Source organism: Piliocolobus tephrosceles, chromosome 15 (genome assembly GCF_002776525.5).
Source record: "Piliocolobus tephrosceles isolate RC106 chromosome 15, ASM277652v3, whole genome shotgun sequence".
NCBI lineage: Eukaryota > Metazoa > Chordata > Mammalia > Primates > Cercopithecidae > Piliocolobus > Piliocolobus tephrosceles.
The window spans coordinates 61319540-61346446 of record NC_045448.1 but is presented as its reverse complement, the minus strand read 5'-3'; the positions used below and the strand labels follow the sequence as shown (position 1 = coordinate 61346446).

General features: G+C 38.2%; 1 protein-coding gene across 3 annotated transcripts in view; it reads right to left on the bottom strand.

Moving 5' to 3' along the window:
• Positions 1-26907, bottom strand: part of REL (REL proto-oncogene, NF-kB subunit) — a 60471-nt gene that overhangs the window by 31588 nt on the left and 1976 nt on the right. For all 3 annotated transcript variants that reach the window (XM_023228320.2, XM_023228319.2, XM_023228321.2), the window contains exons 2-4: positions 18195-18337; positions 15149-15297; positions 8328-8419 (exon numbers count right to left, since the gene is read on the bottom strand). In XM_023228320.2, the coding sequence (XP_023084088.1) occupies positions 8328-8419; positions 15149-15297; positions 18195-18337 (384 nt within the window). The remainder of the gene's footprint in view (positions 1-8327; positions 8420-15148; positions 15298-18194; positions 18338-26907) is intronic.

Below are 26907 nucleotides of genomic sequence, written 5' to 3'. Positions count from 1 at the left end.
AAAAAAAAAAATGAACTAGGTCTCACTTAAGGAAAAATATAGAATTTAGTTATAATTAATTTACATTTTTGTTACTTAAAAAGTATATAAACTATCCCATATATATAATAATAAAAGCTGACATTTAAGTGTTCATGTGCCAGGCAAACGGTAAAGATGCCAGAAGTATACTAGAAGTATATCATTAATTTACTCAATCTTTCAACATACTTATTGAGTATCTATTATGTGCTACCTCAGTAAAATGTTAGATACAAATATGAAAAGACAATGCCTGACCTCAGTGAGATGAGTATCCGGATGAGAAACAGATACATAAACTGAAATTATATAATGCAACATGAAAAATGTTATAATGGAAGTATGCTCAAGGAATACTGAAAGCAAGAAAGTACACAAGTTCTGCCTAGGGTAATGAAAAAAAGGCTTCAAAAACTCTGACTGCAATGAAGAAAGGACAACGAAGTACATATGAGCCAGTTTTTTCAAGCTTTAAGTTCTCAGTTGTAAGGAAAGGCTTTTTCTTATATTAGACCAGACTTAAGAAATAAGAATCTATGTTAGACTACTTGTCTTATTAAACTGTATTCCCTTTCAGACTACTAAGTAATGTAGTTTTCCCAAACTCAACTGTATAGCAGCCTTTTACTCTCATAACGACTCAAGATTCTCTTCGTGGGAAAATAGTAAAATACCTAATAAAACTTAATTGCAAATTCTTTATTGTCAAAATCAATTTTATTGCACAAAATTTAAAATTTAATATAGAGTTTAGATATTCTATGGAGTTTAATTGCCGCATACGAGAAATCCTAACATTTCATTACCAAAACACATAACTAGAAAATGATATATAATTAAAAATTTTTTGGCCAGGTGCGGTGGCTCACACCTCTAATCCCAGCACTTTGGGAGGCTGAGGTGGGCGGACCACGAGGTCAGGAGATGGAGACCATACTGGCTAACATGGTGAAATCCCGTCTCTACTAAAAAATACAAAAAATTAGCCGGGCATGGTAGTGGGTGCCTGGAGTCCCAGCTACTTGGGAGGCTGAGGCAGGAGAAGGGTGTGAACCCGGGAAGCGGAGCTTGCAGTGCGCCGAGATGGCGCCACTGCACTCCAGCCTGGGCGACAGAGCGAGACTCCGTATCAAAAATAACAATAATTTTTTTCAACTTTTGCAGTTAAGAGTCCTCTACAAAGTCTAACTGCCACTCTTGTTCTAGCTAAGTACACACTGTTAAAATCTGATATTGGAGTCTTTAAATTCCTCACCCAAGTTAGACTTTGGCACATATTAAACAATTTGAATAATCCTTTACTTGAAGCCTCAAATTTGACAGTATTAAACTGCTTTATGTACCCTTAGATACTGTTCCTTAATTTTAAAGAACTAATGACAAGATAGATACAGTCCGGCCTTAAAACACACTAACTGGGGAATCTACTGTGTGCAGGCAGAAACTCAATAGCTCGAGGCACTTAGCTGAGAAGATAGAGATTTATATAACAGTAAAACAAATACATTGTTTAGGTGCCAAAGTGAAATGGAAACAAGATTCCATCACAGACCCTGTCCACAATGAGCATGAAATTAATATTTGAAGACAATTCCTGAAGAATCAAATGATCTAACAGATAACACAAAACTTTCAATGATTAATTGCTGAGTATACAGTATAATTAGGAAGATACTACCTCAGACTTAAGAGAACTAAGAAGGCTTTCAGGGCATCTCAGGTAAGGAAAACAACTGTGATATTTTTGGTAGAAAAGTACAAATAAGACATGTTCGTCCATTTATTCTTTCAACAATTTTTTGTTTGTTTGTTTTGTTTTTTGAGACGAGGTCTCACTGTTATCTAGGCTGAAGTACAGTGGCATGATCTGGGCTCACTGCAACCCAGCCTGCTGGGCTCAAGTGATCCTCCCACCTCAGCCTCTGGAGCAGGCTGGGACTTGCAGCAAGCACCACTATACCCACCCAATTTTTTGTAAGACGGGGTTTCACCACATTGCCCAGGCTTGTCTTGAACTCCTAGACTCAAGTGATCCAACCACCTCGGCCTCCCCAAGTGCTGGGATTACAGGCATGAGCCACCGTGCCTGGCCCTTTAAACACATTTTAATCAAGCTTCTTTCATGTGCCAGAGATACATGGAAGACAGATCTCATCCTCCAGAATTTCATAATTTAGTGAAGGAAAAACATGTAAACAAAGTTATAGCAAACCATATTAGAAATATATACAGGATGGCCGGCTGCGGTGGCTCATGCCTGTAATCCAAGCACTTTGGGACGCCGAGGCGGGTATATCACAAGGTCAGGAGATCGAGACCATCCTGGCTAACATGGTGAAACCCCGTCTCTACTAAAAATACAAAAAAAAATTAGCCGGGTGTGCTGGCAGGCACCTGTAGTCCCAGCAACTCAGGAGGCTGAGACAGGAGAATGGCATGAACCCAGGAGGTGGAGCTTGCAGTGACCCTAGATCTCGCCACTACACTCCAGCCTGGGCAAAGACTCCGTCTCAAAAGACAAAAAAAAAAAAAAAGAAAGAAATATATACAAGTACTGGCCAGGCACAGTGGCTCATGCCTGTAATCCCAGCACTGTGGGAGGCCGAGGTGAGCAGATCACCTGAGGTCAGGAGTTCAAGACCAGTCTGGCCATGGTGAAACCCCATCTCTACTAAAAATACAAAAAAAATTAGCCGGGCATGGTGGTGCGCACCTGTAATCCCAGCTACTCAGGAGGCTGATGCAGGAGAATCACTTGAACCTGGGAGACAGAGGTTGCGGTAAGCCAAGATTGTGTGTGTGTGTGTGTGTGTGTGTGTGTGTGTGTGTGTGTGTGTGTGTGTGTGTAGATATATATATAGGTACTTTGGGAAAACAGAGTAAAGGTCAGGGAAGGCTTTAAAGAGGATGTGATCCTTAAACTTGGAGGATGAGTAAGAAAAAATCACCAGGCAGATCAGGGTATTTCATGCAAAGGAACTGCATGTATAAAAGCACAGAGGTAAGAAAGAACATGGCTCTTCTAACGGTGCAGATAGTTCAGAATGGCAGAAACAAGTTAAGTGCATGTGTGCACTCAGTGGTAGAGGAAGGTGGGGTAGGAAGCTGAGGTACAGAATGAAAGACAGAATGGAAAGCAAGGCTTCCAGATTATGAAAGGCTTTAAATGCCATACTTGAGAAGCTGAATTCAGCATGTAGATCAGATCAAAGTTTCTCAAAGTAGACTCTGTGGATCACTTGCATCAGAATCATCTGAGATAGAGATTTTCAAATTGTAGTTTGGGAACCACTGATTGTAAAATTAATTTAGTGGGCTGGGTAAGAACTAACAAAGCAAGAGAGAAAGAAAAAGAAGGGAAAGGAAAGGTACAGGATAGAATAGAGTACACTGCATGTAGTAGGGTGATACGGTTTGGCTCTGTGTCTCCACCCAAATCTCATCTTGAATTGTACTCCCATAACTCTCATGCGTTGTGGGAGGGACCCAGTGGGAGATAATTTGAATCATTAGGGTGGTTCCCCCATACCGCTCTCGTGGTAGTGAATAAGTCTCACAAGATATGATGGTTTTATCAGGGGTTTCTGCTTTTGCATTTTCCTCATTTTCTCTTGCTGCTGCCATGTAAGAAGTGCCTTTCACCTCCTGCCATGATACTGAGGCCTCCCCAGCCATGTGGAAACTGTAAGTCCAATTAAACTTCTTTTTCTTCCCATTCTTAGGTATGTCTTTATCAGTAGAGTGAAAACGGACTAATACACAGGGTATCGTTGTCCTAAGGGTGTGGTGTATGTATATATATTGAGCTGAAAAATAAAATCTATTTCTTACTGTGGGTCACAGTCAAAGAGTTAAGAAATACTGATCTAGATGTTTGTTAAAATGCAGATTCCCAGCACACCTGTCTTTCAAGTCACCTGCTTGGCCCTCTTCCAAGTGTACTTTTCTTCCTTTCCTTCCTGCTCTAAAGCTTTTTAATAAACTTTCACTCCTGCTCTAAAGCTTGTCTCAGTCTCTCCTTCTGTCTCCTGAGGAGGCAAGAACTGGGGCTGCTGCAGACCTGAACAGATACTTCTGGCTGCTAACATACTTTGGTGCCATGTGACTCGGATAAGTTATTATTTTAAAAATGTTTTTTAAAATGCAGATTCCCAGGACCCATACCAGCCCTATCAAATTAGTGGAAGTGAGGCCTGAAATCTACATTTTTAACAAGTACTAAGATATTCCTATGCATATTCAAATTGAGAACCACTGAAGTGCTCGGGAAGGAATGAATGTTTTAAAAACAAGTAAACAACAACAGAAAACATAAATAGTGGGAAGGATTAACTGGCAGGATTGTTCCTTCCCCAAATCAGTATTCATCCAGGCAGCATGGTAGAGCTGTTAAAAGCATGACCTTAGAGCTAGGCTCCCTGTGTTCAAATCCTAGCTACCACTCATCAGCTATATAACCTTGAACAAATTACTTTCCTTTTCTTTGCTTAGAGACAGGGTCTCGTCCTGTCGCCCAGGCTGAAGTGCAATAGAGAGAACACCGTGCGCTGCAGGCTTGACCTCCCAGGCTGAAGCAGTTTTCCTACCTCGGCCTCCTGAGTAACTAAGACCACAGCTGTGTGCCACTGCATCTGGTTAATTAAAAAATTTCTTTTGTAGAGATGGGGTTTCACCATATTGCCTAGGCTGGTCTCAAACTCCTGGGCTCAAGCAATCCTCTCCACCTTGGCCTCCCAAAGTGCTGGGATTATAGGTGTAAGCCACTGTGCCTGGCCTACTTAATTTTTTTTTTTTTAATAATCAATTTTTTTTTTTGAGACGGACTTTCACTCTTGTTGCCCAGGTTAGAGTTCAATGGCGCGAACTCAGCTCACCACAACCTCCCCCTCCCAGGTTCAAGCAATTCTCCTGCCTCAGCCTCCTGAGTAGCTGAGATTACAGATGTGCACCTCCACGCCCGGCTAATTTTTTTTTTTTTTGTTTTAATTGAGACAGAGTCTCGTTCTGTCGCCCAGGCTGGAGTGCAGTGGCGCAATCTAGGCTCACTGCAACCTCCACCTCCTGGGTTCAAGCAATTCTCCTGCCTCAGCCTCCCAAGTAGCTGGGACTACCGGCGCATGCCACCACGTCCAGCTAATTTTTTGTATTTTTAGTAGAGATGAGGTTTCACCACGTTGGTCAGGCTGGTCTCGAACTCCTGATCTCGTGATCCACCCTCCTTGGCCTCCCAAAGTGCTGGGATTACAGGCCTGAGTTAACTTTTCTATGCTTCCATTTTCTTATTTCTAAAATTGAGTTAATAATAGTACCTATTTCGTAGGTTGTTATAAGCATTAAATGAAATAAAATAAAGCACTTACTATCTACCAAGAACTATTTTAAGTGCCATTATGAGTATTCACTATTAATTATCATGCCAGAGTCGGGCTCAGTGGCTCACACCTGTAATCCCAGCACTTTGGGAGGCAGAGACAGGTGGATCACTGGAGCCCAGGAGTTTGAAACCAGCCTGGGGAATACAGCAAAACCCATCTCTACAAAAAATACAAAAACTCTTGCTGGGCATGGTGGGTAACACCTGTAATCCCAACACTTTGGGAGGCCAAGGCAGGAAGATCACTTGAGGTTGGGAGTTCAAGACCAGGCTGGCCGACATGGTGAAACCCTGTGTCTACTAAAAATACAAAAATTAGCCAGGCATAGTACACGTCTATAATTCCAGCTACTCGAGAGGCTGAGGCATGAGAACTGCTTGAACCCAGGAGGTGGGGGTTGCAGCGAGCCGAGACTGTGACACTGCACTCCAGCCTGGGTGACAGAGTGAGACTCTGTCTCAAAAAAAAAAAATTAGCTGGGTATGGTGATGCACACCTGTAGTCCCAGCTACTTGGGAGGCTGAGGTGGGAGAATCACCTGAGCCTGGGAGATCAAGGCTGCAGTGAGCTGTGATCACACCACTGCACTCCAGCCCAGGCATCTCAGAAAACATGCCTGATTCTGAACTGCCAAAGCTAAGAAAAAGAAACTCCACGGACAGCATCTTCCTTTTTAACCCTTTATCACTGGAGTCAAGGAACCTGTATATGAATCCCAGGTCTGCCACTTATATTTGCAGCATGATTTGGGACAGTTAAATAACAAAAGCCTTGGTATTCTCTTCCATAAAGCAGAATTGTTCCAACGATTAAATAAAATAGTGTACTTAAAGCACTAACGTTTACTCCCTGACATACAAGAAGTGCTTAATAAATGACAGCTATCACTTACAATTTCCTTGTTTTATATTGCATCTAGACTTATCTGCCTCTTTAATTTAAAAGTCTGGCCTATTAATTTGGCAATGAATCACAATTTTAAATGAGCATACTCGACCCAGAAATTTTCCATTTCCAAAAATTTATCCTAGGGAAATAATCACACAAGAGCTCAAAGTGTATGTTCAGTGGAGCTTTTAAAACAAAATGAAAACAACATAAATGTTCATTAATAGAAGACTAAATAGACCGGGTGCAGAGGCTCATGCCTATAATCCCAGCACTTCAGGAGGCCGAGGCAAGTGGATTGCTGAGCTCAGAAGTTCTGAGACCAGCCTGGGCAACATGTCGAGACCCTGTCTCTACAAAAAATACAAAAACTAGCTGGGTGTGGTGGTGCGCCAACTACTCAGGAGGCTGAGGTGGGATGATCGCTTGAGCCCAGGATGTCAACGCTGCAGTGATCTGTGATCACATCACTGCACTCCATCCTGGGTGACAGAACAAGACTACCTCAAAAGAAAAAAAAAAAAAAAGATGACTAAATAAACAAATTATGTTCTACCCAAACAATAAAATACTCTATTAAAAAAAAATAAAAAGATTTGTAAGTACTGACACGGAAAGTTTAAGGTATATTCCTGAGTGGAAAAAAATGAAGGAGTAGAATAGGATATATAGCATGATTCCTTTTATATAAAATATATATTTCTACATATAACTAAATATGTATAAAGAAAATTCTAGAAAAATATACGTCAAACTTAATAGCAGTCTCCCCTGCTAAGGCTGGAAGGGAAGAAGGGGACTTTTGCTTTCAGCTTTATACTAAATAGTATGAAAAATAAAACCTAGAGAAAAGAGATGCAGATCTTATGGCTCATAAAACAGTAATTATCTGTGAATATATTCCTTAAATTATCAACATAGCTCTTAAATTATTTTTATACATCCAGGAAAAATACAAACCACCAGTATAAGGATGTCTTAAATATGACCAAGAAATATATTCTTTAAAATATTATAGTCAATTAATTCCTGACTTCTGCATATTTAAGTAGCTGCAGAAGACTTCAGAATGGAGGCTGCTCTAAGTATAGGATGCCAGCACCTACTGTGGTAGTACTTATCTACTCAAACAATACAGAGAGCTTACAAGTAACAGTCAGGGAGTATTAAGTATTTATACCTATAGCACAAGGCAGATAGTACCATAAGTATAAATACTTAATAAATGCTATCCTCAATAAAATTCACTAAACAGTAGATAAACATACACACAAATACGCTATGAAAATACTTTGTGTGATATCTATTATCTCTATGCTGCTTCTTCCACATTGGGATTAAATCTTACTGGCGAATATACCCTTGAGCTAAATGCACTCCAATACCTTATAAACACAGTGCCTATTTAACATTCAAAAGGGGGAGAGTATGTTGTCAGCTGGAAGTGGCATAAGGAAGGCCACATTCAAAAAGGATCACAACATTTTGAAGTTTTATTATATAAAACAGTGATACTCTCCAACAATACCAGAAATCTCTGTGTGCGTAAGATTTTTTTTCAACAACTGTGAAGAAACTATTTTAAATAGTATACTTCATTCCTCAGATACAGGTATAAGTCAACAAGTAGAAAAGTAAACACAGAACTTAAAACACAGGTTCAAGATATAAATAGCTGGGCACGATGGCTCACGCCTGTAATCCCAGCACTTTGGGATGTTGAAGCGGGTAGATCACCTGGTGTCAGGAGTTCGAGACCAGCCTGGCTAACATGGTGAAACCCCGTCTCTACTTAAAATACAAAAATTAGCAGGGTGTGATGGTGGGCGCCTGTAATCCCAGCTACTCCGGAGGCTGAGGCAGGAGAATCGCTTGAACCTGGGAGATGGAGGTTGCAGTGAGCTGAGATCGTGCCATTGAGCTCCAGCCTGGTGACAAGAGCGAAACTCCATCTCAAAAAAAAGGGGGGGGGGGGGGGGGAGGAAAAAATAAATAGAAATCAACATCCAAATAAATATAAATGATTTTATCAAACATACTTACCATTGAATGGATTGATTCCTGCCTTTATTCTTGAAATAATAGCTTCTTTTACTTCTTTTTTCTTCACACATCGAATACCCAGATTTTGGAAACTAGGAGAAAAAAAACAATATTCAAAACTGCATTATAAACACATGGAATACTGCAAAAAGCAAACATAGCAATACTGAAGTTATCATGCTGTCAGCTGGACATACCAAAGCATGAATGTGCTTCCAATTGCCCTTAATAAAGATCAGAGAGTAAGAAGTGGGGTTATGTGGCTGGGTGCGTGGCTCATGCCTGTAATCCCAGCACTTTGGAGGCCAAGGCGGGTGGATCACCTGAGGTCGGGAGTTCGAGACCAGCCTGACCAACACGGAGAAACCCCGTCTCTACTAAAAATACAAAATTAGCCGGGCATAGTGGCGCATGCTTGTAATCTCAGCTACTCGGGAGGCTGAGGCAGGAGAATCGCTTGAGCCCGGGAGGCAGAGGTTGCAGTGAGCCGAGATCACGCCATTGCGCTCCAGCCTGGGCAACAAGAGCAAAACTCCGTTTCAAAAAAAAAGGAAATGGGGTTGTACTTCTAAGAACTGTTAAAATGATATATACTGTATCATTTTAACATACAGTGTTTTACAATTACATCTTACTAATACGCCTATGTCAAACATACCAAAATATAGATTAACAGTAAAGCAATACCAAATGGTAAAATTTACCTCCCAAATTCGGAATCAAATCAATAAAGTCTGTATGGTTGATAACGCAAAGCAAAAGCTGTAAAAAGATGTTCACAGGTTGGAGCTCACACCTATGTTTTGCTAGGCCCACAAAAGCGTTGCCTATATTTTTAAAAATCTGCACAGATTATCTACATTTAGAAATCGGGTAATTGCATATGAACATCTGGATTTCTGGCTTCTCTTGTACATGTTAAAGACCTGGCAATACTAAGTTGGCACAGAAACAACAGGCTAGGGACTGAATCCCATTTATGCAGGGCTCTTCAGTTTGCTACAGTGCCTGTTAGTCCTCCTACACTTGACCCACACCACTCATTTATGCTGTTTGCCTAGCTCCGTGGAGATTTGCTTTGAGCCCTGAATTCACTGTTACTAGCAGTAGAATATGTTTTGTGCTATATAAAGTTATAGCCATTCATCATAACAAATTACTAAAATTTTTTTATTAGAAAGAATTTTAATGCTAACAATAATATTTAACAAGTTTCAAAATGTCATTTACGAAAAACTTCCCAGTAGCTACAAATATTACTAATTTGCATATGTGTAGCACAGATGATGGTGGAGGGAACTCCCCCACCACCATCAGTCATACTTGCTCCCACATGGAAAAACCATGACATCAGTAAAATTGGGTGGGTGTGAATAAGGAAGCAAAACTCAATTAACTCAATTATAATAACATTACTATTGTTCAAACTTCACATGGCACTTGCAACCAGAGGCTACTTTGTCTGCCTGTCTCCATGCTCATGCTCTCTTATGTTCATGCTCTTCACGTTCAACACACTTACAATTTTGCTAGCACCTAAAACATCTCACATTTCCTTCCTCTGCCTCCAATAACTACAAAAATAAATCTTAAAAAAAAAATTTTTTTTTGAGATGATCTCACTCGGCCACCCAGGCTGGAGTGCAATGGCACCATAACAGCTCACTGAAACCTCCACCTCCCAGGCTCAAGTGATCCTCCCACCTTAGTCTCCTGAGTAGCTGGACTACAGGTACATGACACTGGACCCAGCTAATTTTTGTATTTTTCTAAAGTAAGGGTTTCACCATGTTGCCCAGGCTGGTCTCAAGCTCCTGGATTCAAGCAATCCGCCAGCCTCAGCCTCCCAAAGTGCTAAGATTATAGGGATGAGCCACTATGCTTGGTCGGCTAAAGCTTGAATTCGTAATCCTTTCTTGAAATCTAGGAACTATAATCCTCTTCCTCAAAAGTATTCTACTTCTTTGAAAGATTCTTGGTTTGATTCTTTTTCTTTGGCAAAAGATTTTATAGAATTTTTCATATTAATACATTTATATTACTTCATTTTGTTTCATCTGGATAATCTCATATTTGACTGCTAGTCACAGAATATTAGAGGTGGTGGTAATTTTTGAAATTCTGAAATGAAGGATCAAGAGATTGTTTGAATCAATTATTCATTCATTCATTCACACACATTCAACAAGTTTTGGGGTTCGTACTATATACCAAAAACTCTGCAAAGTAATGGGGATATACAATCCCTTTCCTCAAGAAGCTTACAGTCTAGTGGAAAGGTTGTCAAACTGTAACTCATGGACCAAATCCAGCATCGTGTCTGTCTTTGCACATAAAGTTTTATTGGAACACAGCCAAACTGATGTTTACATATTATCTATGGCCGCTTTCATGCTACAACAGCACAGCTGAGCAACAGAGACCATACAGCTTGCAAAACCCCAAATATTTACTATCTAGTACTTCACAGAAAAAGTCTGGTAGTCTCTGGTCTAGTGAAGCAGATATACATTAAATAATCACACATACACAAATGCTAAACTGCAATCATAACAAGTTTTATGAAGGAAGTATACATGATGTTATGGGAGCCTATGATGGAACAGAAGAGACTTCCAGGCAATAGGAACAGGTCACACAAAGACCCCTATAGAAGAGCACTGGAGGCCGGGCGCGGTGGCTCACTCCTGTAATCCCAGCACTTTGGGAGGCCGAGACGGGCGGATCACGAGGTCAGGAGATCGAGACCATCCTGGCTAACCCGGTGAAACCCCGTCTCTACTAAAAAATAAAAAAAAATTAGCCGGGCGAGGTGGCGGGCGCCTGTAGTCCCAGCTACTCGGGAGGCTGAGCCAGAAGAATGGCGTAAACCCGGGAGGCGGAGCTTGCAGTGAGCTGAGATCCGGCCACTGCACTCCAGCCTGGGCGACAGAGCGAGACTCCGTCTCAAAAAAAAAAAAAAAAAAAAAAAAAAAAGAAGAGCACTGGAAGAGGAAACAGAGGAAACTAAAGGAAGGCTTTGTGAGTGGAGTGTAAAAATTAAGGAAAGTAGAGTTTAATAGAAGGCTAGAAATACAGGTGGGTCATGTGGGCCTTATAGGATATAGAAGGAATGCTGTCTTTATTCCAAGAGCCAAACAAACCCATTAAAATGTTTTAAGCAAGGGAGAGACAATTCCATTTGTATGTGGAATTCCATAAGATCACTCTGGCTAAAGTCAGGAAAGATAGAAGGTTTGGAAAAGATACAAAATGGTTGATGCAAGACCAGTCAGGTTATTTCAGCAGCCCCGGTTGAGACTATAGTGGTAGTACCACGGTGATGAATTTCACTGAGTGAAGTGGATAGATTCAGAACCGCTTGAGAAAGTAATTGTTAGTAGATTCAACGTGTACACCTGGATGAGGAATGCCAGAGATGACACCTATAGGCCTTTCATAGCAATCACTAACACATGGCACATTGGAACAAGACCAATTATGAGGGGAAAGAGATATGATCACAGTAAAATCATGGTTTGGGGCATATTCTATTTGAAGTGCTTTTTGTTTTTTTGTAAGAGATAAGATCTCGCTATGTTGCCCAGGCTAGACTCAAACTCCTGGGCTCAAGCAATCCTCCTGCTTCAGCCTCCTGAGTAGCTGTAACTACAAGCATTGGGCACTGTGCCTGGCTACTGAAGGTACTTTTGAGACATTTAAGGGAATATGTTGAGAAGGCAATCAGACTAAACACCATTCCCCACCAAAAGGAACCAAGAATCTCTGGAAAAAGCTGATAGCTTCACGGCTGGGCAAACAAAGCACAAGATGGTCAGGCACAGTGGCTCATGCCTGTAATCCCAGCATTTTGGGAGGCTGAGGCAGGAGGATCATTGAGGTCAGGAGTTTGAGACAAGCCTGGCCAACATGATGAAACCCTGTATCTACTAAAAATACAAAAATTACCTGGGTATGGTGGTGCACGCTGGTAATCCCAGCTACTTGGGAGGCCAAGGCACAAAAATCACATGAACTCGGAAGAGGGAGGTTGCAGTGAGGTGAGATCGCACCACTGCACTCCAGCCTGGGCAACAGAGCGAGGCTCTGTCTCAAAAAAGAAAAGCACAAGTCTTGAACATTTTGTTTTGTCAGAAAGTAAAAAAGTGCTCAAAGAAAGATGAGGACATATCAAAAAAACACAGGAGACAGTTTGAAGAGGCTTGCATTAATCAAATCTGGGTCAATTTGAAAATCAAAAGAATAACAATAACTATAATACATTAAATACAAGAATGCATGAGTTTATAGTGATACTTTTTAAATGGAGAAAGAGGAAGGGAAAGTTCTTTATAACAGAATGCCAAGATAATATGGCTAATAATGTAAAAAACTGAAGGGATATTTTGAGAATTATACTGCATCACTTCTATAGATTTCTTGCCCAAAATGTTTCATGTTAACATGAAAATATTATTCATGTTCTTCATGTTAAATATAATGCTACCTATAGTGTGTAATCCTTAATGGGATCCTGAATTGGGGAGAGAGATGGAACAGCCATAAAGAGCATTATTAGGACAGTAAGTAAGGTGATCCAAAAATTTAACTGCCTGTAACTAAGAAAGAACAGCCAGAAAAGCAGGAAGTAAAACGGAAGTTTGTTTTCACAGAAAATAAGGAATAAAAATGTTTCAGGTAAGGAGTGATCATAGTGTAAAATGTTGTTGGGAGGTCAAGTAATATAGACAAATATTTGCCAAGTGTGCATAATACTAGATATTTTGTGTTATTGTAAGAGGAGCATTTAAAGCATTTTTTTCTAAATGGTTATTACTAATATATGTAGAGACTATTAACCTCTTTTCTGTTGTAATTAGTTCATTTTTCCCCAAAAGCCAATACATGTTCATTACAAAAATGAATTATAAAATATAAGTTAAAAGAAAAACATAAAACCCTACAATCTTATCCACCCAACTACTAATACCTTAGTATTAACATATATACATCATGTATATGTATAAATTTATCTTAAATGAAAATAGGATTATTCTTTACATATTGTTTTAAAACCTGTTTATCTGGCCAGGCAATGTAGCTCATGCTTGTAATCCCAGTACTTTGGGAGGCTGAGGCAGGTGGATCACCTGAGGTCAGGAATTCGAGACCAGCCCAGTCAACATGGTGAAACCCTGTCTCTAATAAAAATACCAAAAAATTAGCTGGGCGTGGTGGCACATGCCTGTAATACCAGCTAACATGGGAGGTTCAGGCAGGAGAATCGCTTGAACCAGAGAGGTGGAGGCTGCAGTGAGCCAAAATCACACCACTGCATTGCAGCCTGGGCAATAAAGCAAGACTCTGTCTAAAAAACAAAAACAAAAAAAACCAAAAAACAGAAAACCTATTTATCTAATATATTGTGACTATCTTTACATAACAATAGACATATTGGCAATATGATTTTGAAGGCTGTACAGGAGTACATTGCATGAATGTATCAGTTTATTTAATTAATCCCCTTTGCTTACTATTTGAATTGCTTCTAGCTTTTTGCCATTAAAAACAGAACTGCAATGAACAGTATTAGAGCATAATGTCTGAGTACACTTAATTATTTTCTGAGGCTAAACTCCTAGAAGTGGAATGGCTGGCTAAGAGGCATTCATATTTTTTGGGCTTTTGTTATGCAGTTAAATTGCCTTAAATAAAGACAACTTTATTAATTTACATTCTAACATGATGAATGGGCCCGTCTTCTGGTAGCCTCACTATCATGAAATATTACATGATTATTTTTATCTTAGAACTACTGTTATATGTTAATTCTATAACCTGCCATTTTCTAAATAATAACTCTAGAGTTTTCCAGTTGATTTTTCTCACATCCAGGCATTTTTATGTTAACTGTAAATGGGCGTGGCACAATGGCTCACATCTGTAATCCCAAGCACTTTGGGAGGCCAAAGAGGGAAGATTGCTTGAGTCCAGGAGTTCAAGACCACCCTGCGCAACACAGCAAAACCCAATCTCTACAAAAAATACAAAAATTAGCTGGGCATGGGTGGTGCATGCCTGTAGTCCCAGCTACTCAGGAGGCTGAGGCTGAAGATGGCTTGAGTCTGGAGGTGAAGGTTGCAATGGGCCGAGATCATGCCACTGCACTCCAGCCTGGGTAACAGAACGAGACCTTGTCTCAAAATAATAGTAAGTTAATTATAAATGAAAAGACAGAGGCTGGGCGCGGTGGCCCATGCCTGTAATCCCAACACTTTGGGAGGCAGAAGCAGGCAGATCATCTGAGGTTGGGAGTTCGAGACCAGCCTGACCAACATGGAGAAACCCCCTCTCTAATAAAAACACAAAAAAATTAGCCAGGTGTGGTGGTGCATGCCTGTAATCCCAGCTACTCGGGAGGCTGAGGCAGGAGAATCGCTTGAACCCAGGAGGTGGAGGTTGCAGTGAGCCAAGATCGTGCCACTGCACTCTAGCCTAGGCAACAAGAGCAAAACTCTCGAAAAAAAAAAAAAAAAAAAAGAGTGAAAAATTATTTCAAAAACTGTCCACCCCAAGAAAGGAAATCACAGTATACAATAAGTTTACATTTACTTTTAATAACAATAAAAATGTTTTCCTGCTAACCATCATAAGATGTGTCTACTAATGAAGAATGAAAGGGTAGTTCTAATGCAAATAGTAAAAATATAAGTGTAAACTATAGTAAATAGAAGTAGAATGAGAAAATTATTCTGCTAAAAAGTAACAGATTGTCGTGGAGAAGAAACAGAACGTCCTATGTCTTATCTTATTTCTGAAGATGTCTATAACTGTGTACTTACAACAAAGGTCTGCGTTCTTGTCCAAATTCCGCTTCATAGTAGCCGTCTCTGCAGTCTTTTCCAACTAAATCATGAGGATGAGGTTTATATGGGTCATTCTTTGTTACTAATGTAATTCTCACTTTTCCTTTTCCATAATAGTTCATAATCTGAAAAAAGGGGGAAATTAAATATATGATCCAAATAGATTGCATTATAAACTGATCTACTAAATGAGAGTTCAATTTACATTAATTATAATGTAATTGGCACTAAATAAATAAAGTCCAACTGACAAACAACTGCAGTTTAGATGAAACTTTCCAGAGAATACCAGTATAGAAGAACTTACCTCTCAGCTTCTTGACATATTTTCTGCCCTAATTTCATTTGGTCATATCATTTGACTCTGCTTAATTTTCCTTTCAAAACAAGTAAAACTCTACCCAAATTTTATCATAGAACGTGAGAAAACAGATGTTAAGTCACTAAATGCCCAGCTCTTAAATGTACTGTCATACCATAAACATTCCTTGAATATATATTTAAGCCATATTGGAAAGGATAACACATAAATATGATCATTTTACTTAATATGTGACATTTCACTTCACAAAAATATTTTTTCAGTAAGCATACCCCAAGTGCACTCTAGAACAGGCAATAAATCAAATTGAGTTTAACAACATCAAATTTCATATAGAAAGTACATCTTAGAACACAGAGTAAAAAGGAGAGTTTAACAGGGAAGAGGAAGGAGGACAGGAAATAATGCTTAGTTTGAAAGCTAGTAAATTTGAAAGAACAAAGCAGGGAATATGAAAACCAGCATACCACAAAGGAGCAAGGTAAAGTAAGAATGGGTAGCTTACGAGGTAGAGGAAACTAAAATCCATAATTTTGAATTAGAATTTGAAAGTAACCAGGAAGTATTACATTTCTTTCTGTATGAAAGTAAAGGTAATTGCTCAAGACTATAAGTAGGCAAATACTCAACTCAAGCTGTAAAGTGTTTAGGACCTAATGGGATAGTAAAAATACAGATCTTAGAAATATTTTAGAGATGCATAGGATAAGATGAATTATGAAGAAAACTTTAAAAATGACTCAAAAAACTGGCCAAATAGTATTTCCTTAGTTCCTTTTTATTAGCATCTCACCCATTTTAACATTTAAAAGACTTACATAACCCAAATCCATACTACTGCCAAAAATGTGATAAAAATAGAAATCTGGAATTCAATATATAATTTTGCCACTGATTTATTCTATAACTTAGCAATTCCCTTAAGTTCATCAACAGAATAGACTTTGTAAATAATCCAGTTATAAAACAATGAATTAAGATCTGTTGATAAAAGTAACACTTTTCAAGTAAAAAAAAAGTAACACTTTTCAAAATCTACTTTGCCATTAAAGTTTTTAATTGTCATTTAAAGGATAAACCCTTCACTGAAACCCAAATGAAAAACAGTTTACAAATAGAAAATATAAATTCAGTACACTGGACTGGGTGCAGTGGCTTACGCCTGTAATCCCAGCACTTTGGGAGACCGATGCGAGCGGATCACGAGATCAGGAGATTGAGACCATCCTGGCTAACACAGTGAAACCCCATCTCTACTAAAAATACAAAAATTAGCTGGGTGTTGTGGCACACGCCTGTAGTCCCAGCTATTCGGAAGGCTGAGACAGGAGAATCACTTGAACCCTGGAGGCGGAGGCTGCAGTGAGCCAAAATCATGCCATTGCCCTCCAGCCTGGGCGACAGAGTGAAACTCTGTCTCAAAAAAATAAAAAATAGGCCGGGCGTGGTGGCTCACACCCGTAATCCCAGCACTGTGGGAGGCTGAGGTGGGTGGATCACGAGGTCAGGAGATCAAGACCATCCTATCCTGGCTAACATGGTGAAACCCCGTCTCTATTAAAAATTAGCCAGGCGTGGTGGTGGGCGCCTGTAGTCCCAGCTACTCAGGAGGCTGAGGCAGGAGGATGGCATGAACCCAGGAGGTGGAGCTTGCAGTGAGCAGAGATTGTGACACTGTACTACAGCCTGGGCAAGAGTGAGACTCCGTCTCAAAAAATAAATAAATATATATATAATAAGTAAATAAATTTAGTACATCTTGGCCGGGTACGGTGGCTCATGCCTGTAATCCCAACGCTTTGGGAGGCCGAGGCGGGTGGATCACCTGAGGTCAGGAGTTCGAGATCAGCCTGCCCAACATGGTGAAACCTTGCCTCCACTAAAAAATACAAAAATCAGCTGGGCGTGGTGGGGGGCACCTGTAATCCCAGCTACTCGGTAGGCTGAGGCAGGAGAATCACTTGAACCCAGGAGATGGAGGTTGCAGTGAGCCAAGATCGTGACATTGAACTCCAGCCTGGGCGACAAGCGCGAAACTCCATCTCAAAAATAAATAAATAAATTTAGTACATCTTATAACTATTAGTATGTTTACCAAAGTCATTTTTGGTCAAAAGCTGTTAAAAATTTATGCTAATGTGAGAAAACTACATTTATAAACTGGTATTTCGAATCAGTCAATGACCCAGAGAATCAGAGACAAGCAACAAAGGTAAGGAAAAGGAGAAAAAAATGTTCTAGCCCTAAGACTAGCCAAGAAGAATTATGACTGAGTTATCAAGCCTATGTTTAATCTACAGAATAGTATCACTCACCTCTGTAGAGAATGAGTTTTCCTTATTATCTTTGTGTTCCATGAAAAAGAACATGATCCAAAAGCTGCCAACTATCCCCACTGCAGATAGCTATATGGTGCTGTGTATTAATCTAAGTAGAGCAACTAAACATTATGAGTCGCTCTACTTAGGTTAATACACAGCACCATATAGCTATCTGCAGTGGGGAAGACTCCATATTATATTTAAGAGATGTCCTTAGACATCCTGTCTTTTTAACAGATCCGTTTAAAAAAAAAAAGGAAAAAAGAAAAAGACAAAACTGTGGAGATGACTGTTAAGAAACTGTCCCTTTAAAATAATTGCTATAGCTAATATATGAAGCAACTAATAGCGAGACAGACATAGAAGAAGGGTCTATTACCTGGATAGAAGGGTATGTTCGGTTGTTGTCTGTGCTGTGCTCCCCTGGAATGCTGCCCGCTGATCGTCCTTCACATTTGTATCTAAAACGCATTCCCCTCTGCCTGGGTTGTTCAATTATCTCTATATATGGGTTATATGCACCTGAAAAGTTTTTTAAAAGGAGGAGGTCAGTGAGATTAATATAGCAATTAATAATGGATTTTAACACTTCTGCTTTTTCATAACAGCAGACTAAAATAAAGATTTTTTTTCCTCCTAACATTAAATAACAAGGTTGAAATGTTATCTTGGAGATTGGCTGGGAGAGGCACCTTTTTTTCCCATTCAGATTGAGTCCCTATGTAGTGTCAAAACAAGTCATTCAAACCATATTGATTGGTTAGCACTTTATAGCTTAATATCTATAGCTAACATCAATATGAAGTTCTGAGATAACCACTTCAGAGATATCCACCTCCCACGTGAGACCTAGCAGAAGGGTTTCCCCCAAGATTCCCCAAGAAGGGTAAAGAAGATAGTACTCAGAAGTAAAATATTACACTCCTAAAGTGAGTTAAATGTATTTAACTGCTTGATTTTACATCATATTCATAATACTGAATGAAAAGACCATTCACTGAAAATGAAAATGCATTTAAATCCCTGCAGAAGCATATGTAAGTTTTTTCTATCTCCATTCAAATGTTAAAGGACTTACACATAGTATATCAAAACAAGCCCCAGGCTCAAAGAATGTGTCATCAGTCCCATGTAAACCTTTTCTAAAGATACAACAGAGAAAAAAAAAATTTACCTTCTATAATAACTAAAATTCAAAATAAGCATCTGCAGAATGAATTGCTGATACATATAATAACATGGATGACTCTCAAAATCATTATGCTGAGTGAAAGAAGTTAGATCAGAAGAGCACATACTGCATGATTCTATTTATATGAAACTCTAGGATATGTAAAGTAACATACAATGAACAATAGCAGATCACTGGTTGCCTAAGAACAGGGATATATGGTGGATAGTAAAGGCAGGGGGGACAATGGACATGTTAATTATCTTGTGATGATGATTCCAAGGTTGTATATGTACGTCAAAACTTATCAAATTGCATACTTTAAAAGTGCAGTTTGTTGTACATAAATTGTATGTCAATATGTCAATAAAGTTATTTAAAATATATACAACTTTACTATTTTTTATTATCCAAATTGTGGGGGGAAAGGTAAATAGACACTCAACTGTACTTGCAAGTAGGGGAGTTAATAGGGGTGTGAAGATGTTTTCCATTAAAACAAAAAAAAAAGGGTCCCTTAATCAGTTTAGTGCCGACTAAGGCTTCTCCTGTTAGAATGCAAGCAATCCTGAAAAATGGTAACACAGTGGGCCTTATCAGAATAGTATGAAGAAGAGGCCTCTGGAATCCTACCCCAGCTACTTCCTAACAGTAAGACCACGGAAAAGTTATTAAAATTAAAATCTCTTCGTTTCCGCCTCTGTAAAATAGGAATAATCATAATAGCACCTACCTCATTGGGTTGTTGTGAAGATTACAGACTATACGTGCTAAATTCTTACCAAGTGTCATATATACATATACGTTCAATAAATGGTGTCTATTATTTCAGATGCTTTCTTGATAACAATGATATAGTGATACCATGGTGGCATCACAACTGTCACTCTAAAAGACCTTACAGAAGAGCAAGGCAAACAACACATATTATTAGACTACAGAAGGAAGGAAAGCACTAACAAAATTCTGTGGAAATAAGAGCGGAAGAGTCAGGAATGCCCAACTGTGTCAGTGGAAAAAGAGCGGTTAATAAAGCAAAAGAGCGGGGGAAATAAAGAGGAAAAAGGTAGGTATTCTAGGGAAAAGGGAACAGTGTGTCCACAGAGGAGGGTTTATTTAAGAATCACCAATGGAATACACTTCCTCTCTTAGAAAGAGAACTAAAAGTCAGAGCACACTTGGCAATGTGGATTTCATTTTATGTGTGATGAAACCAATGAATATTTTGATGCAGGCAAATCACATGATCATATTTACATTTTAGAGTAAAAATTTTAAGCGGGGCACAGTGGCTCACGCCTGTAATTCCAGCACTTTGGGAGGCCGAGGCGGGTGGATCACGAGGTCAGGAGATCGAGACCATCCTGGCTAACACGGTGAAACCCCGTCTCTACTAAACATATAAAAAAAATTAGCCGGGCGTGGTGGTGGGCGCCTGTAGTCCCAGCTACTCAGGAGGCTGAGGTAGGAGAATGGCGTGAACCCGGGAGGTGGAGGTTGCAGTGAGCCGAGATCGCGCCACTGCACTCCAGGCTGGGCGACAGAGCGAGACTCCGTCTCGGAAAAAAAAAAAAAAAAAATTTTTTTTAGTCACAGCAGACAGATAGAAAAAAGAAAGCAACATGATCAGTTTAGAGACTACTATAATAATGTGGGCAATGATGACAATATGTCTGATATATGGCAGTGATAAAAGGAATGAAAGATTATTTAAAAGATAAAATTGACAGCACCTGGTGCCTGAACATTAGGGTTAAATTAAAAAATCACTGATGGCTCAGAAATTAAAGAATCATTGATGGTTCCATGGCTTCTACTTTGGGTTACTGAATAAAGTATTACCATTACTTTCAATTTTATTCTGTATGGTGCAAACTCCCTGTGCTTGAATCTACTACCTATTAGTTTATTCAAAAGATGAAGAGCCAGAGAAAACTGACTTTAACCCATGCATAATCCTTATTTCAGTTTTACTCAAAAGCATAAGATATGCAGATGAGTATTTCACAATTTTATCCTTGTATGTTTCAAATATTTCAAGTTCATACTGCAATTTCAAATTTTTTTTTTTTTTTTTTTTTGAGACTTAGTCTCGCTGTGTCACCCAGGCTGGAGTGCAGTGGCGCGATCTCGCCTCACTGCAAGCTCCGCCTCCCCTGTTCATGCCATTCTCCTGCCTCAGCCTCCCGAGTAGCTGGGACTACAGGCGCCCACCACCGCGCCGGCTATACCTGGCTAATTTTTTGTATTTTTAGTAGAGACGGGGTTTCACCGTGGTCTAGATCTCCTGATCTCGTGATCCGCCCACCTCGGCCTCCCAAAGTGCTGGGATTACAGATGTGAGCCACTGCACCTGGCCGCAATTTCAAATATTTCATACCCTTATATATCCTTGTAGAAGTATTTAAGAAAGAGCATATTTTCCTCTTAAAAACTGTTAAAATCAACATTATTATTATTATTATTTTTTTGAGACGGAGTCTCGCTCTGCCACACAGGCTGGAGTGCAATAGCCGGATCTCAGCTCACTGCAAGCCCCGCCTCCCGGGTTTAGGCCATTCTCCTGCCTCAGCCTCCTAAGTAGCTGGGACTACAGGCGCCCGCCACGTCGCCCGGCTAGTTTTTTGTATTTTTTAGTAGAGACGGGGTTTCACCGTGTTAGCCAGGATGGTCTTGATCTCCTGACCTCGTGATCCACCCGTCTCGGCCTCCCAAAGTGCTGGGATTACAGGCTTGAGCCACCGCGCCCGGCCTATAATCAACATTATTTTTTAAGTGACATTTTAAATAATTTATGTGGCTGAAGTAAAGGCCAAATAAATCCCCGCCCACTACTTATTTAAAGGTGTCTTGGTGGGAAACTGATATAAAATGACATCGTTAATTATAAGTGTTTAACTTTGGGAGGGGAGAGTATGAATTAAAATTCTAGGTTCATAGTGAGCATTCAAATATTTCACTGAGGCTGGGCATGGTGGCTCATACCTGTAAACCCAGCACTTTGGGAGGCCAAGGTGGGTGAATCACTTGAGGTCAGGAGTTCCAGACCAGCCTGGTCAACATGGTGAAACACCATCTCTACTAAAAATACAAAAAATTAGCTGGATGTGGTGGCAGGCACCTGTAATCCCAGCTACTTAGGAGACTGAGGCAGGAGAATTGCTTGAATCCAGGAGGCGGAGGCTGCAGTGAGCCAAGATTGCACCATTGTACTCTAGCCTGGGTGACAGCGAGACTCCATCTCAAAAAAAACAAAAACAAAAACAAAAACAAAACAAAACTTCATTGGTTACAAGACACTTCTTTAGATTGTTTATTAAAATGTCTATTAAAAGAACAGAAAAGTAGTTGTTGAAAAGAATAAAATATTTTTAAATAGTAAAAATTACATAAATATCGGTTATCATATAATATTGAGTATTTAAAATCCTTGGAATTTATTTTTCTCATTGCAGAAGCTCTTAATTGGTAAAAATTAACAAGCTGGGGGAATGTAGAGTATTACAACCAAGTAACAGAGTATATTGTAATACTCTACATTCCCCCAGCTGGAAATAATCTCCCCTCCTTTAAACTACCATAGTATTCGGTTTATAGCAATTATTCCAAATAACTGTAATTTAGGGAAAACTTACCATCTTATTTCTTCTTGAGATAAAGCTACTTGTTTTATTTCTTTAAGCTACTTGAAGGCAGAAACTGTGTTTTACTCATCAGTGCCTTGTACACAGATATTCATTAAACATCTATTGAATGAACGACTAAAGTATCTTAAGGTCTTTTGTTTATACAAGTTATTCAAACGTTAAATAATCATGTAAGTGATTAGTCAGATTTTTTAATTAGATTCCACTACCAAGGGGAAAAAAAAAAATAGTGCTTTGTAGGTACCAAGATTGCTACACCTCAGCATTTCCTCATACTCATTCATATTTCGATTTATCTGTGTTTATGATTTTTAAAAAACTTCCCAACTATAAATCATTTATATAATGCATCAGTACAATGCACCAGTTATTTCCTTCCTTAGTCCTGTGCTTTGCGCAGTGCCATTCTTCCTGAATATAAAATGTGCTGAAAAGTAATCATCTATGGAGTGGAAGAGGGTAAATTATATATCAGGAAATTATAGGGAAAATAAGTACTCTTAATTAAGATAACCTTAAATCACCACAGTTTTGAAAAGCACAAAAACGTCTCCAAAGTTGGCTCTAAACAAGTTGATTACTGTATTTTTCTTTAAGCAATACTATGCAAAGTTGGGACTGACCCCTATATTCTGAAGAGTATTTTAAAAGGCTAATATACATCAGAATAACATCTGAGATATAGCCAAAATGTTTGTAAGATATAGTTGTTTTTATTTGCACTTAGGCAAGAAAGAGTGCTATTTTAAAACATAGTGCCTATCTAATAAAGTATGAGTTTTTAAGATAAAAAATTACATTGAAATAAATGTTTAAATGGATCATAAATTATCAGAAATAGACACATTATTAACTAACATCTTATTGCTAGAATGAGCAACCAGCATCAAGTATATAGAATAAAAAGTTAATTATTGTAATTATAACACTTTTTAAAGACCCCTTTATATACATTTATCATTTGATCCTCTTAACTTTAATCTCCATTTGAAAAACAATAGAAATTATTATCGCAACTTACAGATGATAAAACTAAAGTTGAAAATTATATGGTTATAAGAAAAATGAATTATGAATGGTACGCTAATATGGCACTGCCAAATTTAAAAAACAAGCATAAAAGCAACTGGAGGTAATAACTGATACAGCACATAACCTGCAATCTAAAATAAATGCAACTTAATTTAAGAAGATAATGCATCCTGGTATAGCCAAATGAGTATTTAGATCCAAAGAAATTCCTAGAACAGAGTTCATATTGGGAATGTACATCAGAATCACTTAGGCAGTTTTTTCAAAACATGTATGTCCTTACCCCACTTGAGATGTTTAAAAGAAAAAGAAATCTTCAAAGTTTTTAAAGCCCAGATACATGTTTCTGAAAAAGCCTTCCAAGAAATTCTAACACACTCCTGATTAAGAATAATTGCCTTAAAACATGAAGTGAAAGCAACAATGCACATATTGAGAGAAGCAATCTGGGCAAAGCAATTCTGGCTACTCGTAACTTGTTTTTCTCTCCCACTCAAAAAAGAATCTTATTCAAATGCAAGCAAGAAAAATGACAATATACCAATAGCCTTCAAATGCTCTCATTTATTTAAAAAGTAAATAATTTACAACACAAATATTTTAACTCTTGCAACACATCACACAAATGATTGTCACACCAGTGTGTCAACACCATAGTTGAGAATAGCTGACTAGACTGCATGTCTCTCATAAAGGTCCTGGGTGACAGACTTGCCTAAGACCTAAAGGAGCCAATGGAGCTAACAATGTACCTTTTTCCAGATATCACCTCTACTCAGTTTGGAGAAAAAGAAAATAAGATCTACTATTTTTTCCCTCAAACCAGGTCTCTCATCAGCCAAAGGCTATTCCAATGTATCAGGCTGACTTCATTACTCCAATACATCAGCGGACTTTCAACTGGGCCTTCAGAATCAAAGAAAGGAAATTTTCAGATGAGTATTCAACTGATTCATGCACCACAAGGTAAAAACTGTAAAAGATTCTGGCAATAGGGATTCTGTTACCATGGGGGGTAAAAAGGTAAGTCTTGAAAAAACTCTTGCACGTGCCAGAGTAAAATAAAGAAATTTAAAATTCTGTCCTAGATTATACAAGTATTAAAGTTAAAAACAAATGGCAAGACCAAATCACCTCTATTTAAAAACTAAAAATAGAGGAGGCCCAGATAAATATGAATTTCAGAAAAACAATTTTATCCCATGTAATATTTGGGTCCTGTGCCTACAAACAAAACCATTTTCAGAGAACCCAGATAAGAGAAAGTTGGAACAAAAGGAAATTCTGAGTCCCTTAAAATGCATAACCTAGATGTTTCTAATTATGATTCATTGTCTGGCTCCTCCTTAGTCATTACATAAACTCATTCCCTTTATCTATGCCTATCATATGTCACCTTAATTATTTAACACCACTGTTATTTCTATTTTTTCAAGTGTTGCATTTCTGAAACATTCATGCTCACGTGTGGCCTTTTACTTAAAAAAAGAAGTCATTAGCTGTAGCTATCCATTCCTAACTTCCAGCCCTGTTATTAAAGATTAAGTTGCATCATACTTACTTCCATTTCCCCCCTTTAATCGAGAAAAATAATAGTTCTCTTGAAATTCACACTACAAATAGTTGGTAAGAAGTGAGGTTTACAAAAACAATTCATTCTGGTACTTCCTATTGTGTGACATAGAAGAACCATACTAAAGAAAAATGTGAATAAAAATAAATTATCTAAATTTTAAAACATTTTACCAAAGATAGCACTAATTATTAGTTAACAGAGCTACATGTCACACAAAGACATTTGCTCTTTTTACTGGAACAATGAGAAGGTTTAAATTCAGACATAAAATATCTAATTTTACTTATATTAAATAAAATAGAATAAATATACAAAAGCAACGACTGCCTACTATGCATACCTTAGTTGGGTTTGGGAACATTTTCCTTCACTATGTCTATTATTATGTCAAAAGACTGTAATCAAGGTGTAATTTTTTTTTAAAAAAGCCACAAAAAGCAGCTTAATACAAGCTGAGAAATCTTAATTAATCTGCTAACTTATCTAAACAAAATTTAGAATCATATTATATACATGATTTTAAACTACATTCTAAATCACAAAATTTTCCTTGTAAGATTATGATTTATGTTACTTTTACATCATAGCTATCACATAATCAACACTTACACCTATTTACACATGACATCTGGTGAGAAATGAAGAAATGCTCTTAAATGCTTTGTAATGAATAAAAGTACTTTTTGAGGTTTTAATACTACCTTACTACAAAGAGAATCTAAAATAGACAATGAAAAATAAGCAATTTCTTTTCTTTTTCTTTTTTTTGGTCACTTTTCCGGTTAAATTGCTGTTTCAAAACAATAGGAATTTAGAATTTCATTAGTGAATCTTTTTCTATCTCTAAGGTCTTTATAACAGATTAAGGAAAAGTACACAGATTCCTTTAAACATTTTACTTTTTTTTTTTTTTTTAATTCCAGGCTTGGCAGTTTTCTAACAACTGAATTACAATTTAAATAACTTGTTACATTTTAAATAGTCCCATTTTAATGCAACTCTTGAGAAAAGACCAAAAAAACAAAAAGTTAATCACCCTTCAACTTCTAAACCTTTAAAACTTTCTATTTCTTTAAACATTTCCTCCTTACTTTTAGGGAATCCTTCCTCCTCACAACAGCACAAAATAGTGTCAATGAACAAATTTAAATTGTATCACATTTTAAAATCCTGTGGGTCTTAACAATATTCTATACAGAAATGGTTGTTTCCTCTCTCATTTGAAAAAATTATAAGTATTACATTTATGCAATACATCAATAAAGTTTGATTAAATCGCCAAGAGGCTGAACTTAACTTACAGTGCTAGCCATTCTTCATTACTTCCAAACAAAATCTTTCTGATAATCAATAAATTAACAAAATATTTGAAGTCATCTTAGTACTTCTAATCTACACATGCTTTGAATTCACAAATTTACAGGATTATCTGAAAGTCTGGTGTCAAGTGGGAAAAGGGAAAGCTGAAATATTTTAAACTTCATTTAGTATTCTCACAACCACAGACAAACTGAAATCAAATGTCATGTGAAACACCCCAATTTCCTTTTCTGCCTACAGCAATAGCTATGGCATTGTTCTGCTCAACCTTTTAAAAAGGTTCTTTAATCTTCCTACTTCCTCATCTCCACTAGACATCAACCTACTTCTGAGGGTCACTGGACCA